This window comes from Oncorhynchus kisutch, unplaced genomic scaffold (genome assembly GCF_002021735.2).
Source record: "Oncorhynchus kisutch isolate 150728-3 unplaced genomic scaffold, Okis_V2 scaffold813, whole genome shotgun sequence".
NCBI classification, from domain to species: domain Eukaryota; kingdom Metazoa; phylum Chordata; class Actinopteri; order Salmoniformes; family Salmonidae; genus Oncorhynchus; species Oncorhynchus kisutch.
Window position 1 is genome coordinate 1 of NW_022262758.1, and position 17,500 is coordinate 17,500.

General features: G+C 45.9%; 1 protein-coding gene across 1 annotated transcript in view; it reads left to right on the plus strand.

The window, feature by feature from the left end:
* Positions 1–1,455: 1,455 nt before the first annotated feature.
* The window catches only part of LOC109885515 (alpha-actinin-2), a 42,390-nt gene continuing 26,345 nt past the window's right edge, over positions 1,456–17,500 (plus strand). Inside the window, exons 1-7 of the mRNA XM_031816524.1 lie at positions 1,456–1,528; positions 5,468–5,549; positions 9,384–9,469; positions 9,786–9,878; positions 13,965–14,195; positions 14,898–15,045; positions 16,813–16,963. Of these exons, the coding sequence (XP_031672384.1) occupies positions 5,534–5,549; positions 9,384–9,469; positions 9,786–9,878; positions 13,965–14,195; positions 14,898–15,045; positions 16,813–16,963 (725 nt within the window). The 5' untranslated portion in view covers positions 1,456–1,528; positions 5,468–5,533. The remainder of the gene's footprint in view (positions 1,529–5,467; positions 5,550–9,383; positions 9,470–9,785; positions 9,879–13,964; positions 14,196–14,897; positions 15,046–16,812; positions 16,964–17,500) is intronic.

Here is a 17,500-nt window from a genome sequence, read left to right on the forward strand (position 1 = left end):
CCTTCTAATCAGCAGGTGTACATGGGCAGGAGTCTCAGCTTGCCTGGTGACATCACCAGGCGGTAAATTGGATAACAGACCAATTAGAAAGACAGTTCCAAACCTATCTACCAATAACAGCTAGTTTCCAGTTTTCCTCCTCCTCACTCAGACCATTCCCAGGGAGTCCTAACAAAAATTAGCTTGAGAAATCTTTTTTTTGCAACAACAAAAAAAGCTTATTTTTTTTGTCCATTTCAATGGAAAACTAGTACAGTAAGGTTCTTAATTGTTACCCAGAAATGATTTGATATTGATATAAAAACGGCTGCATTGGGCCTTTAACTGCTGGGTAGAAGCCTCTTCCTGGACCAATCACAGTGCATTGGGCCTTTAACTGCTGGGTAGAAGCCTCTTCCTGGACCAATCACAGTGCATTGGGCCTTTAACTGCTGGGTAGAAGCCTCTTCCTGGACCAATCACAGTGCATTGGGCCTTTAACTGCTGTGGGTAGAAGCCTCTTCCCGGACCAATCACAGTGCATTGGGCCTTAAACTGCTGGCTAGAATCCTCTTCCTGGACCAGTCACAGTGATGTCAGTCTGGAGAAGCACAACCATCCATTTGATTTGAGTTCTGCAGCAGAGAGCAGCAGTCCAATGGAAAGGCTTGTTCTCTTTACTGATGATTTGTCACCAGATGGATTGTTTGTTTACCTTTTCTACCTGATGTGGTTGGATGGAGTCGGCCTACAGCGCCAACTAGTGGTCGCGTAGGGGACAACAGCTGTTGACAACTGTAGTGTTGTAGCTAACCCTTTTCCCAACCTTAACCTCATTCTCCTAACCTGCTATGTTAATTACCCTAACCTGCTATGTTAATTACCCTAACCTGCTATGTTAATTCACCTAACCTGCTATGTTAATTATCCTAACCTGCTATGTTAATTACCCTAACCTGCTATGTTAATTATCCTAACCTGCTATGTTAATTATCCGAACCTACTATGTTAATTATCCTAACCTGCTATGTTAATTATCCTAACCTGCTATGTTAATTATCCTAACCTGCTATGTTAATTATCCTAACCTGCTATGTTAATTATCCTAACCTGCTATGTTAATTATCCTAACCTGCTATGTTAATTATCCTAACCTGCTATGTTAATTATCCTAACCTGCTATGTTAAGTTCCTACCCTATTAATACCTGCTATGTTAATTACCTAACCTGCTATGTAATTATCCTAACCTACTATGTTAATTATCCTAACCTGCTATGTAACCAAATCATCAGTATCAGCACACCTGCACCTATCAGTCTGAGAACCAATGAACACAAAGCTTTAGTAGGAAGTCTAATGTAATTGGCCCTTGACCTTAGAAGACTGTTAGATAAAGGCATTTTAATTGGCTGTTGATGTGGCGGCCCGCTGTGACGATATGATTCTCTCCCCCTGGTTGGCTGTGAAGCTGGAAAGGACGGCCTCGCGTTGTGCGCCCTGATACACAGACACCGTCTGACCTCATCGACTATGCCAAGCTCAACAAGGTCTCTGTGTGGTGTGGCCTGAGTCCGATGCATGCTGGTCTAGGACTGGCTGAGTGCCAGTCTGTTTGTGCCATCAGGCCAACTCCTTGTCATGGTATGATGGCACAAATAGACTGGCACTCAGGCTAGTCTGGTCCAAGACCTGGGCTGAAGTGCATGTTGGGAGATGCAGGCCACCAACCACCACACTAACCCCCACTGCTCTGTTTACTACATAGAGATTCACTGGTCAAGAACTCTGTTTACTACATAGAGATTCACCCAGGGTTAACCCATACCAGAACGTGGTTAGCCTTGATACTGCTGAGCAGAAACAGGGTTAACCCATACCAGAACGTGGTTAGCCTTGATACTGCTGAGCAGAACAGGGTTAACCCATACCAGAACGTGGTTAGCCTTGATACTGCTGAGCAGAACAGGGTTAACCCATACCAGAACGTGATTAGCCTTGATACTGCTGAGCAGAACAGGGTTAACCCATACCAGAACGTGGTTAGCCTTGATACTGCTGAGCAGAACAGGGTTAACCCATACCAGAACGTGGTTAGCCTTGACACTGCTGAGCAGAACAGGGTTAACCCATACCAGAACGTGGTTAGCCTTGATACTGCTGAGCAGAACAGGGTTAACCCATACCAGAACGTGGTTAGCCTTGATACTGCTGAGCAGAACAGGGTTAACCAATACCAGAGCAGGGTTAACCTTGACACTGCTGAGCAGAACAGGGTTAACCCATACCAGAACGTGGTTAGCCTTGATACTTCTGAGCAGAACAGGGTTAACCCATACCAGAACGTGGTTAGCCTTGATACTGCTGAGCAGAACAGGGTTAACCCATACCAGAACGTGGTTAGCCTTGATACTGCTGAGCAGAACAGGGTTAACCCATACCAGAACGTGGTTAGCCTTGATACTGCTGAGCAGAACAGGGTTAACCCATACCAGAACATGGTTAGCCTTGATACTGCTGAGCAGAAACAGTGTTAACCAATACCAGAACAGGGTTAACCAATACCAGAACAGGGTTAACCCATACCAGAACGTGGTTAGCCTTGATACTGCTGAGCAGAAACAGTGTTAACCAATACCAGAACAGGGTTAACCAATACCAGAACAGGGTTAACCCATACCAGAACGTGGTTAGCCTTGACAGGGTTAACCTTATTTACCAGGTAAGTTGACTGAGAACAGCAACGACCTGGGGAATAGTTACAGGGGAGAGGAGGGGGGGATGAATGAGCCAATTAACGAATGTAGAAACCGAGCCAGGAGAAAAAGCAACAGGAAATATGAATTATTATGTGGATTATAATTAATGGACATTTTTGTAGGGGTTGATTCAGTTTTTGTTGGGCAAATCAAGTCTGACATTTTAAAGTGGAAATTACAACTTTAGAAGATTTGTTAAACCTTGAACACACTACAAGTTTACAGTTCCTGATGCGCAGGAAAATTCTCTGCGACAACAGAATGATCAAATTAAGACAGTACATCTGTAGCTGTTGGTAATCCACAGGGAACACCTGGTTGGTACCATCTGGGGATATTAGAACACCTGGTTGGTACCACCTGGGATATTAGAACACCTGGTTGGTACCAGCTGGGATATTAGAACACCTGGTTGGTACCATCTGGGATATTAGAACACCTGGTTGGTACCACCTGGGATATTAGAACATCTGGTTGGTACCACCTGGGGATATTAGAACACCTGGTTGGTACCACCTGGGATATTAGAACACCTGGTTGGTACCACCTGGGATATTAGAACACCTGGTTGGTACCACCTGGGGATATTAAGAACACCTGGTTGGTACCACCTGGGATATTAGAACACCTGGTTGGTACCACCTGGGATATTAGAACACCTGGTTGGTACCACCTGGGATATTAGAACACCTGGTTGGTACCATCTGGGATATTAGAACACCTGGTTGGTACCATCTGGGATATTAGAACACCTGGTTGGTACCACCTGGGGATATTAGAACAACCTGGTTGGTACCATCTGGGATATTAGAACACCTGGTTGGTCCCATCTGGGATATTAGAACACCTGGTTGGTACCACCTGGGATATTAGAACACCTGGTTGGTACCACCTGGGGATATTAGAACACCTGGTTGGTACCACTGGGGATATTAGAACACCTGGTTGGTACCACCTGGGGATATTAATAACACCTGGTTGGTACCATCTGGGGATATTAGAACACCTGGTTGGTACCACCTGGGGATATTAGAACACCTGGTTGGTACCACCTGGGGATATTAATAACACCTGGTTGGTACCATCTGGGGATATTAGAACACCTGGTTGGTACCACCTGGGGATATTAGAACAACCTGGTTGGTACCATCTGGGATATTAGAACACCTGGTTGGTACCATCTGGGATATTAGAACAACCTGGTTGGTACCACCTGGGATATTAGAACACCTGGTTGGTACCATCTGGGGATATTAGAACACCTGGTTGGTACCACCTGGGATATTAGAACACCTGGTTGGTACCATCTGGGATATTAGAACACCTGGTTGGTACCATCTGGGATATTAGAACACCTGGTTGGTACCATCTGGATATTAGAACACCTGGTTGGTACCACCTGGGATATTAGAACAACCTGGTTGGTACCATCTGGGATATTAGAACACCTGGTTGGTACCATCTGGGATATTAGAACACCTGGTTGGTACCACCTGGGATATTAGAACACCTGGTTGGTACCACCTGGGGATATTAGAACACCTGGTTGGTACCACCTGGGGATATTAGAACACCTGGTTGGTACCACCTGGGGATATTAATAACACCTGGTTGGTACCATCTGGGGATATTAGAACACCTGGTTGGTACCACCTGGGGATATTAGAACACCTGGTTGGTACCACCTGGGGATATTAATAACACCTGGTTGGTACCATCTGGGGATATTAGAACACCTGGTTGGTACCACCTGGGGATATTAGAACAACCTGGTTGGTACCATCTGGGATATTAGAACACCTGGTTGGTACCATCTGGGATATTAGAACAACCTGGTTGGTACCACCTGGGATATTAGAACACCTGGTTGGTACCATCTGGGGATATTAGAACACCTGGTTGGTACCACCTGGGATATTAGAACACCTGGTTGGTACCACCTGGGGATATTAGAACACCTGGTTGGTACCACCTGGGGATATTAGAACACCTGGTTGGTACCAGCTGGGATATTAGAACACCTGGTTGGTACCACCTGGGGATATTAGAACAACCTGGTTGGTACCACCTGGGATATTAGAACACCTGGTTGGTACCACCTGGGACATTAGAACACCTGGTTCGTACCACCTGGGGATATTAGAACACCTGGTTGGTACCAGCTGGGATATTAGAACACCTGGTTGGTACCACCTGGGACATTAGAACACCTGGTTGGTACCACCTGGGGATATTAGAACAACCTGGTTGGTACCACCTGGGGATATTAGAACACCTGGTTGGTACCAGCTGGGATATTAGAACACCTGGTTGGTACCACCTGGGGATATTAGAACACCTGGTTGGTACCACCTGGGGATATTAGAACACCTGGTTGGTACCACCTGGGGATATTAGAACACCTGGTTGGTACCAGCTGGGATATTAGAACACCTGGTTGGTACCACCTGGGGATATTAGAACACCTGGTTGGTACCACCTTTAAGGGGCAGTGTCTAGGACCAAGGCCGAAGGTCTACTAATGTATTGTATGTATTGTAAGGTCTACTAATGTATTGTATGTCCCCTGGAGTTGCCATGTTGAATGTTAAAACTGTTTACATGTACTAGCCTGTATTGTGTTACACGGTAATAGTATGATTGATGATGAGTTGAAGACAGTGTGGATGAATATGTTAGTGAAACGGTGTTTTACGTGTCTCGTTATGATGTCTTCTCTCCTCTATCCAGGATGACCCTCTGGGTAATCTGAACCTGGCCTTTGATGTGGCAGAGAAATACCTGGACATCCCCAAGATGTTGGACGCTGAAGGTAAATATTTTAGATCAGGGGTCTCCAACCTTTTCTAGTATGAGAACTACTTTTTTTTTTATCAAACATTTCGCAAGCTACTATCTTTTTTCCACCAGGAAACTCTTCCCCAAGTCCTTAGTGAACAAGAGAAAGTAGTGCAATATGTTTTCTGTCAATATACCTGCTAAAATAATGGTTAATCTCTAAAGGAGGCCTTATAAAATTTGTGATTTTGGCCCTATAAAATCTGTGATTTTGGCCCTATAAAATCTGTGATTTTGGACCTATAAAATCTGTGATTTTGGCCCTATAAAATCTGTGATTTTGGACCTATAAAATCTGTGATTTTGGCCCTATAAAATCTGTGATTTTGGACCTATAAAATCTGTGATTTTGGACCTATAAAATCTGTGATTTTGGACCTATAAAATCTGTGATTTCCCCCCCCCCCAAAATTAGGTTTTACATTTTCCCAAATGGTGTTTTTTCCTGGGTAAATTTTTACTGACTTTAGAATCTTTTTGTTTTTCACTCTCAAAATTACAATGATTCATAGAGAAACAACGAAATTGGATGTTCTGAGTCGATGTTTAAATCACATCTGAATAAAAAAAATTGAGGTCTGGAAGAAAACTATGAAATTGAGATGTTCTTGTGTAATTCCCCTTTAATAGACCAACTAGCCCTTTAATAATCTAGCGAGTGAGGAATGTGCAGTCTAATATGTCGACGGACTAATCTGGGTTTGGTGGATGCCAGGAGAATGCATAGTGTAAACTGTAAAGTTTGGTGGAGGAGGAATAATGGTCTGGGGCTGTTTTTCATGGTTCGGGCCCCTTAGTTCCAGTGAAGGGAAATATTAACACTACAGCATACAATGGCATTCTAGATGATTCTGTGCTTCCAACTTTGTGGCAACAGTTTGGGGAAGGCCATTTCCTGTTTCAGCATGACAATGCCCCCGTGCACAAAGCGAGATCCATACAGAAATGGTTTGTCGAGATCGGTGTGAAAGAACTTGACTGACCTCCACAGAGCCCTGACCTCAACCCCATTGAACACCTTTGGGATTAATTGGAACGCCGACTGTGATCCAGGCCTAATGGTCCAACATCAGTGCCCGACCTCAATAATGTTCTTGTGGCTGAATGGAAGCAAGTCCCTGCAGCAATGTTCCAACATCTAGTGGAAAGCCTTCCCATAAGTGTGGAGGCTGTTATAGCAGCAATGTTCCAACATCTAGTGGAAAGCCTTCCCAGAAGAGTGGAGGCTGTTATAGCAGCAATGTTCCAACATCTAGTGGAAAGCCTTCCCAGAAGAGTGGAGGCTGTTATAGCAGCAATGTTCCAACATCTAGTGAAAGCCTTCCCAGAAGAGTGGATGATGTTATAGCAGCAATGTTCCAACATCTAGTGGAAAGCCTTCCCAGAAGAGTGGAGGCTGTTATAGCAGCAATGTTCCAACATCTAGTGGAAAGCCTTCCTAGAAGAGTGGAGGCTGTTATAGCAGCAATGTTCCAACATCTAGTGGAAAGCCTTCCCAGAAGAGTGGAGGCTGTTATAGCAGCAATGTTCCAACATCTAGTGGAACGCCTTCCCAGAAGAGTGGCGGCTGTTATAGCAGCAATGTTCCAACATCTAGTGGAAAGCCTTCCCAGAAGAGTGGAGGCTGTTATAGCAGCAATGTTCCAACATCTAGTGGAAAGCCTTCCCAGAAGAGTGGAGGCTGTTATAGCAGCAATGTTCCAACATCTAGTGGAAAGCCTTCCCAGAAGAGTGGAGGCTGTTATAGCAGCAAAGGGGGGACCAACTCCATATTAATGCCCATGATTTTAGAATGAGATGTTGTACGAGCAGGTGTCCACGTACCTTTGGTCATGTAGTGTATTTAACACATCTAGACCTGATGACAGGGCCATTATGGCCTGTATATCCTGTTTCTATCATACCTTTGGCTCTGAAGGTGACAGCATTATTTACAGTATCTCTTTAATCTACAGTATCTCTTTAATCTACTATATCTCTTTAATCTACTATATCTCTTTAATCTACAGTATCTCTTTAATCTACAGTATCTCTTTAATCTACAGTATCTCTTTAATCTACTATACCTCTTTAATCTACTATATCTCTTTAATCTACAGTATCTCTTTAATCTACAGTATCTCTTTAATCTACAGTATCTCTTTAATCTACAGTACCTCTTTAATCTACAGTATCTCTTTAATCTACAGTATCTCTTTAATCTACAGTATCTCTTTAATCTACAGTATCTCTTTAATCTACAGTACCTCTTTAATCTACAGTATCTCTTTAATCTACAGTATCTCTTTAATCTACAGTATCTCTTTAATCTACAGTATCTCTTTAATCTACAGTATCTCTTTAATCTACAGTACCTCTTTAATCTACAGTATCTCTTTAATCTACAGTATCTCTTTTGGAGAGTCTACAGTATCTCTTTAATCTACAGTATCTCTTTAATCTACAGTATTCTTTAATCTACAGTATCTCTTTAATCTACAGTATCTCTTTAATCTACAGTATCTCTTTAATCTACAGTATCTCTTTTGGAGAGTCTACAGTACCTCTTTTGGAGAGTCTACAGTACCTCTTTTGGAGAGTCTACAGTACCTCTTTTGGAGAATCTACAGTACCTCTTTTGGAGAATCTACAGGATCTCTTTTGGAGAATCTACAGTACCTCTTTTGGAGAATCTACAGTACCTCTTTTGGAGAATCTACAGGATCTCTTTTGGAGAATCTACAGTACCTCTTTTGGAGAATCTACAGTACCTCTTTTGGAGAATCTACAGTACCTCTTTTCAATCCCCTGCCTTCAGGCCTCATACTTTGCTTGTGTCCCCTCAGCCTTTTGTTGTCCCTTAGTTTACTCTCTCTCTTTCTGTCTCTCTTATATATCACTGCTTCCACTTTCTCATCCTCTGTTCAGGTGACTTATATATTGAACATTTTATTTAACCTTTCTTTAACTAGACAATTCAGTTAAGAACAAATTTCTTATTTACAATGACGGCCTAAACCCTAACCCGAACGACGCTTGTGATACAGCCTGGAATCGAACCAAGGTCTGTAGTGACACCTCTAGCACTGAGCTGCAGTGCCTTAGACCGCTGCACTACTTGGGAGCCCAATATATCACTGCTTCCACTCTCTCGCCCCCCCTTTTTCCCCTCTCTCTCTCTCTCTCTCTCTCTCTCTCTCTTTCTCTCTGTCTTTCTCTCTCTCTCTCTCTCTCTCTCTCTCTCTCTCTGTCTTTCTCTCTCTCTCTCTCTCTCTCTCTCTCTCTCTCTCTCTGTCTCTCTCTCTCTCTCTCTCTCTCTCTCTCTCTCTGTCTCTCTCTCTGTGTCTCTCTCTCTGTCTCTCTCTTTCTCTCCTTCTCTCTTTCTCTCTCTCTCTCTATCTCTCTCCCTGTCTTTCTCTCTCTCTCTGTCTTCCTCTCTCTCTCTCTGTCTTTCTCTCTCTCGCTCTCTCTCTCTCTCTCTGTCTTTCTCTCTCTCTCTCTGTCTTCCTCTCTCTCTCTCTGTCTTTCTCTCTCTCTCAAATCAAATCAAATCAAATTTATTTATATAGCCCTTTGTACATCAGCTGATATCTCAAAGTGCTGTACAGAAACCCAGTCTAAAACCCCAAACAGCAAGCAATGCAGGTGTAGAAGCTATCCTCTCTCTCTCCCTTCACGCACAAGGCTCTCCTTTGTTTTACCCACTGAACCTCACCAGTCCTCAGTTTGATTTGATACTCTTGACCTGTAAAAGTCAGTGTGATAGTCATCTCAGAGCTTCCTTTTCTGTTATTTTCTCCCTCATCTACCCCCCCCCCCCACACTCCAGACATCATCAACAGCCCCAAGCCCGATGAGAGAGCGATCATGACCTATGTATCCTGTTTCTACCATGCTTTTGCTGGAGCAGAGCAGGTAGAGAGACCGTTTGAGTTTATGTGTGTGTGGTTTTGGACTGCAGAGTGATTATTGTTAAGTACCTGTTTGCCAGGCTTGAATTACCACATGAAAATACTACCACCTCACTGTAACTAGGTTCTCACATAATGAATTACTATTGGATATTTTAACATGGATCCCTTTTTGTTCCTGTCTGAAACATGAAAAAAAAAATTGATCCAAACAATATAACCAATTAATACTAGGATTTTAAACCTTAGCTGTCATCACGTTGTTTTAGGGTGCCAAATGATGGGACTGTAATGTGACCCGTTGCTGTGTGTCTCTACAGGCGGAGACAGCAGCTAACCGTATCTGTACAGTTCTGGGGGTCAACCAGGAGAATGAGAGCCTCATGGAGGAATATGAGAAACTGGCCAGTCAGGTAATCAGCCCTCACACACACAGGGACACACCATTTCACCCCTCACACACACAGGGACACACCATTTCACCCCTCACACACACAGGGACACACCATTTCACCCCTCACACACACAGGGACACACCATTAAACCCCTCACACACACAGGGACACACCATTTCACCCCTCACACACACAGGGACACACCATTTCACCCCTCACACACACAGGGACACACCATTTCACCCCTCACACACACAGGGACACACCATTAAACCCCTCACACACACAGGGACACACCATTTCACCCCTCACACACACAGGGACACACCATTTCACCCCTCACACACACAGGGACACACCATTTCACCCCTCACACACACAGGGACACACCATTTCACCCCTCACACACACAGGGACACACCATTTCACCCCTCACACACACAGGGACACACCATTAAACCCCTCACACACACAAGGACACACCATTTCACCCCTCACACACACAGGGACACACCATTTCACCCCTCACACACACAGGGACACACCATTTCACCCCTCACACACACAGGGACACACCATTTTAGGAGACAAAATAACACAATGTGACTGGTTCCTGTCACTCAATCATATGACTGATCAATATCAATCATGACTAATCAATATCAATCATGACTTATCAATATCAATCATATGACTGATCAATATCAATCGAAGAACTGATCAATATTAATCGAAGAACTGATCAATATCAATCATATGACTTATCAATATCAATCATGACTGATCAATATCAATCATATGACTTATCAATATCAATCATATGGCTGATCAATATCAATCATATGACTTATCAATATCAATCATGACTGATCAATATCAATCATATGGCTGATCAATATCAATCATATGGCTGATCAATATCAATCATATGGCTGATCAACATCAATCATATGGCTGATCAATATCAATCATATGACTGATCAATATCAATCGTAGAACTGAACAGAATATTGACTACTGTAACAAAGTTACCTCTGATGTCTACTAAATATAGAACCCCTGTTACCCTCCATAATGTTACCCTCCATGCTGTTACCCTCCATACTGTTACCCTCCATACTGTTAACCTCCATACTGTTTCCCTCCATACTGTTACCCTCCATGCTGTTACCCTCCATACTGTTACCCTCCATACTGTTACCCTCCATACTGTTACCCTCCATGCTGTTACCCTCCATACCGTTACCTATACTAATACCCTCCATACTGTTACCCTCCATACTGTTACCCTCCATACTGTTACCCTCCATACTGTTATCCTCCATACTGTTACCCTCAATGCTGTTACCCTCCATACTGTTACCCTCCATGATGTTAGAAGTACCCTCCTTACTGTTACCCTCCATGCTGTTACCCTCCATACCGTTACCTATACTAATACCCTCCATACTGTTACCCCCCATGCTGTTACCCTCCATACTGTTACCCTCCATACTGTTACCCTCCATACTGTTACCCTCTATACTGTTACCCTCCATGCTGTTACCCTCCATACTGTTACCCTCCATGCTGTTACCCTCCATACTGTTACCCTCCATACTGTTATCTATACTAATACCCTCCATACTGTTACCCTCCATACTGTTTCCCTCCATACTGTTACCCTCCATGCTGTTACCCTCCATACTGTTACCCTCCATACTGTTAACCTCCATACTGTTTCCCTCCATACTGTTACCCTCCATACTGTTACCCTCCATGCTGTTACCCTCCATACTGTTACCCTCCATGCTTTAACCCTCCATACTGTTACCCTCCATACTGTTATCTATACTAATACCCTCCATACTGTTACCCTCCATACTGTTACCCTCCATGCTGTTACCCTCCATACTGTTACCCTCCATACTGTTACCCTCCATACTGTTACCCTCCATGCTGTTACCCTCCATACTGTTACCCTCCATACTGTTACCCTCCATACTGTTACCCTCCATACTGTTATCTATACTAATACCCTCCATACTGTTACCCTCCATACTGTTACCCTCCATACTGTTACCCTCCATACTGTTACCCTCCATGCTGTTACCCTCCATGCTGTTACCCTCCATACTGTTACCCTCCATGCTGTTACCCTCCATACTGCTCCCCTCCATACTGTTACCCTCCATACTGTAATCTATACTAATACCCTCCATACTGTTACCCTCCATACTGTTACCCTCCATACTGTTACCCTCCATGCTGTTACCCTCCATACTGTTACCCTCCATGCTGTTACCCTCCATACTGTTACCCTCCATACTGTTATCTATACTAATACCCTCCATACTGTTACCTTCCATACTGTTACCCTCCATACTGTTACCCTCCATACTGTTACCCTCCATGCTGTTACCCTCCATGCTGTTACCCTCCATACTGTTACCCTCCATACTGTTACCCTCCATACTGCTCCCCTCCATGCTGTTACCCTCCATACTGTTACCCTCCATGCTGTTGCCCTCCATGCTGTTACCCTCCATACTGTTACCCTCCATACTGTTACCCTCCATACTGTTACCCTCCATGATGTTACCCTCCATACTGTTACCCTCCATACTGTTACCCTCCATACTGTTATCCTCCATACTGTTTCCCTCCATACTGTTACCCCTCCATACTGTTACCCTCCATACTGTTACCCTCCATGCTGTTACCCTCCATGCTGTTACCCTCCATACTGTTACCCTCCATGCTGTTACCCTCCATACTGCTCCCCTCCATACTGTTACCCTCCATACTGTAATCTATACTAATACCCTCCATACTGTTACCCTCCATACTGTTACCCTCCATACTGTTACCCTCCATGCTGTTACCCTCCATACTGTTACCCTCCATGCTGTTACCCTCCATACTGTTACCCTCCATACTGTTATCTATACTAATACCCTCCATACTGTTACCTTCCATACTGTTACCCTCCATACTGTTACCCTCCATACTGTTACCCTCCATGCTGTTACCCTCCATGCTGTTACCCTCCATACTGTTACCCTCCATACTGTTACCCTCCATACTGCTCCCCTCCATGCTGTTACCCTCCATACTGTTACCCTCCATGCTGTTGCCCTCCATGCTGTTACCCTCCATGCTGTTACCCTCCATACTGTTACCCTCCATACTGTTACCCTCCATGATGTTACCCTCCATACTGTTACCCTCCATACTGTTACCCTCCATACTGTTATCCTCCATACTGTTTCCCTCCATACTGTTACCCTCCATACTGTTACCCTCCATACTGTTACCCTCCATACTGTTACCCTCCATGCTGTTACCCTCCATACTGTTACCCTCCATACACATACCCTCCATACTGTTACCCTCCATACTGTTATCTATACAAATACCCTCCATACTGTTACCCTCCATACTGTTACCCTCCATGCTGTTACCCTCCATACTGTTACCCTCCATGATGTTACCCTCCATACTGTTACCCTCCATACTGTTACCCTCCATGATGTTACCCTCCATACTGTTACCCTCCATACTGTTACCCTCCATGATGTTACCCTCCATACTGTTACCCTCCATACCATTACCCTCCATACTGTTACCCTCCATACTGTTACACTCCATGCTGTTACCCTCCATGCTGTTACCCTCCATGCTGTTACCCTCCATACTGTTACCCTCCATGCTGTTACCCTCCATGCTGTTACCCTCCATGCTGTTACCCTCCATACTGTTACCCTACATATAACCCATGTAATGATAACATGTCATGGCGTTACTGAGTCCAGATGAACGTGTGTGGACTGGTCTGTAGGTGAGTCCAGATGAACGTGTGTGGACTGGTCTGTAGGTGAGTCCAGATGAACGTGTGTGGACTGGTCTGTAGGTGAGTCCAGATGAACGTGTGTGGACTGGTCTGTAGGTGAGTCCAGATGAACGTGTGTGGACTGGTCTGTAGGTGAGTCCAGATGAACGTGTGTGGACTGGTCTGTAGGTGAGTCCAGATGAACGTGTGTGGACTGGTCTGTAGGTGAGTCCAGATGAACGTGTGTGGACTGGTCTGTAGGTGAGTCCAGATGAACGTGTGTGTTCCCACAGCTGTTGGAGTGGATCCGTCGTATGACCCCCTGGCTCGAGAACAAGTCCCCGGAGACGACCATGGCTGCTATGCGTGGTAAACTGGAGGACTTCAGAGACTACCGTAGACAACACAAACCCCCCAAGGTGCAGGAGAAGTGTCAGCTGGAGATAAACTTCAACACCCTGCAGACCAAGCTGAGGATCTCCAACAGGCCTGCCTTCATGCCCTCTGAGGGACGCATGGTCTCAGTGAGTCACACACACACACACACAGACACACACACACACAAACACACACACACACAGACACACACACACACACACACACAGACACACACACACACACAGACACACACACACACACACACAGAGACCTTCCTGCCCTCTGAGGGACGAATGGTCTTGGTGAGGAGAGGAGAACTAGAGGAAGGACCACATCCCCTGGTCATAATTAGGCTATTAGAGATCTTATTGATTTCATAAATCTCATATTCATGTAGTGTATGTAATTCACCCTCACCTTGATTATTAGCTGAGTGATCAATGACCCTTTGGAAGGATGGTATTCTGAGACTAATTTTAACCCTACAGTTTTCACAATGTAATCTTCACCCAAAAAGAGAGTTCCCCCGAGGAGGTAAAGTCACGTACTGTATCTTCAAACCTCGGTGTTTCCCAGGACACCACCATGAACGGGCCTGGAGCAGAGAAGGGCTAGGAGGAGGGGCTTACTGTACTGTTAAACTGTATCCTGTCTGTCTGTCTGTCTGTAGGACACCAGGGCCTGGAGGAGAGAAGGGCTAGGAGGAGGGGCTTACTGTACTGTTAAACTGTATCCTGTGTGTGTGTGTGTGTGTGTGTGTGTGTGTGTGTGTGTGTGTGTGTGTGTGTGTGTGTGTGTGTGTGTGTGTGTGTGTGTGTGTGTGTGTGTGTGTGTGTGTGTGTGTGTAGGACATCACCAGTGCGTGGACAGGTCTGGAGCAGGCAGAGAAGGGCTATGAGGAGTGGCTGCTGAGTGAGATCAGGAGGCTGGAGCGTCTCAACCACCTGGCTGAGAAGTTTCAGATGAAGGCTACTTCCCACCAGGACTGGTCTGTAGGTGAGTCCAGATGAAGGTTACTACCCACCAGGACTGGTCTGTAGGTGAGTCCAGGGCTGGTCTGTAGATGAGTCCAGGACTGGTCTGTAGGTGAGTCCAGGTGAAGGTTACTACCCACCAGGACTGGTCTGTAGGTGAGTCCAGATGAAGGTTACTACCCACCAGGGCTGGTCTGTAGGTGAGTCCAGGACTGGTCTATAGGTGAGTCCAGGACTGGTCTGTTGGTGAGTCCAGGACTGGTCTATAGGTGAGTCCAGGACTGGTCTGTAGGTGAGTCCAGATGAAGGTTACTACCCACCAGGGCTGGTCTGTAGGTGAGTCCAGATGAAGGTTACTACCCACCAGGACTGGTCTGTAGGTGAGTCCAGATGAAGGCTACTACCCACCAGGACTGGTCTGTAGGTGAGTCCAGGACTGGTCTGTAGGTGAGTCCAGGACTGGTCTGTAGGTGAGTCCAGATGAAGGTTACTACCCACCAGGACTGGTCTGTAGGTGAGTCCAGGACTGGTCTGTAGGTGAGTCCAGGACTGGTCTGTAGGTGAGTCCAGATGAAGGTTACTACCCACCAGGACTGGTCTGTAGGTGAGTCCAGGACTGGTCTGTAGGTGAGTCCAGGACTGGTCTGTAGGTGAGTCCAGGACTGGTCTGTAGGTGAGTCCAGGGCTGGTCTGTAGGTGAGTCCAGGACTGGTCTGTAGGTGAGTCCAGGACTGGTCTGTAGGTGAGTCCAGATGAAGGTTACTACCCACCAGGACTGGTCTGCAGGTGAGTCCAGGACTGGTCTGTAGGTGAGTCCAGGACTGGTCTGTAGGTGAGTCCAGGTGAAGGTTACTACCCACCAGGACTGGTCTGTAGGTGAGTCCAGGACTGGTCTGTAGGTGAGTCCAGGACTGGTCTGTAGGTGAGTCCAGGACTGGTCTGTAGGTGAGTCCAGATGAAGGTTACTACCCACCAGGACTGGTCTGTAGGTGAGTCCAGGACTGGTCTGTAGGTGAGTCCAGGACTGGTCTGTAGGTGAGTCCAGGACTGGTCTGTAGGTGAGTCCAGATGAAGGTTACTACCCACCAGGACTGGTCTGTAGGTGAGTCCAGGGCTGGTCTGTAGGTGAGTCCAGGACTGGTCTGTAGGTGAGTCCAGGGCTGGTCTGTAGGTGAGGCTGTTCTCTCTCTGTTCCAGGGATTCTCTAACCTCTCCTCGGGGAACCCCCCAGACCTTTCACTATTCAGTAGTAGTCCTGAACTATCTTAGTAGTAGTGCTGAACTATCTTAGTTGACCAGTTGAATCAGGTGAGCAAGTTGTGGAATAGTTAAATATATTGGAACGGCTTGGGGTCGTTTGGGGGTCGGCTGGGGGTCAGCTGGGATCGGTTGGGGGTAGGCTGGGGGTCGGTTGGGGGTCGACTGGGGGTCGGCTGGGGGTTGGTTGGGGGTCGGCTGGGGGTCACGGAGAAGAGTTTTGAGATCCACTTCTCTATTCAGTCAGTACAATATATCGTACCAGCAGTACCAACCTGAGATGTCCTGGGCTCAAGATGGAATAAGAAAAATAAAATAAACTGATCTGAATTGATCTGAACTGATCTGATCTGATCTGAACCGATCTGATCTGCCTATAGAAATGCACATCGATTATCTATCACAATAGAATGGATCAATTCCTAATAGCGAACCTTGATTTTGTTGATGGTTTGTGTGTGTGTGTGTGTGTGTGTGTGTGTGTGTGTGTGTGTGTGTGTGTGTGTGTGTGTGTGTGTGTGTGTGTGACTAGGTAAGGACAGTGTGCTGTCTCAGAAGGACTACGAGTCCTGCTCTCTGACGGAGGTGAGAGCTCTGCTCAGGAAACACGAGGCCTTTGAGAGCGACCTGGCCGCTCACCAGGACAGAGTGGAACAGATCGCTGCCATCGCACAGGAATTAAAGTAAGGAGGGAGGGAGGGAGGGAGGGAGGGAGGGAGGGAGGGAGGGAGGGAGGGAGGGAGGGGAGGGAGGGAGGGAGGGAGGGAGGGAGGGAGGGAGGGAGGGAGGGAGGGAGGGAGGGAGGGAGGGAGGGAGGGAGGGAGGGAGGGAGGGGAAGGGGGGTTGAGAGCAACCTGGCTGCTCACCAGGACAGAGTGGAACAGATGTTCTCACCGGCTAATGTCTATTTGTCCCTGATGTAAACTGGTGTAAAGTTAAAAGCAGCACCAACCAGCCAACAGGTCTATTTGTCCCTGATGTAAACTGGTGTAAAGTTAAAAGCAGCACCAACCAGCCAACAGGTCTATTTGTCCCTGATGTAAACTAGTGTAAAGTTAAAAGCAGCACCAACCAGCCCACAGGTCTATTTGTCCCTGATGTAAACTGGTGTAAAGTTAAAAGCAGCACCAACCAGCCAACAGGTCTATTTGTCCCTGATGTAAACTGGTTGTAAAGTTAAAAGCAGCACCAACCAGCCAACAGGTCAATGTGGCCCTGAA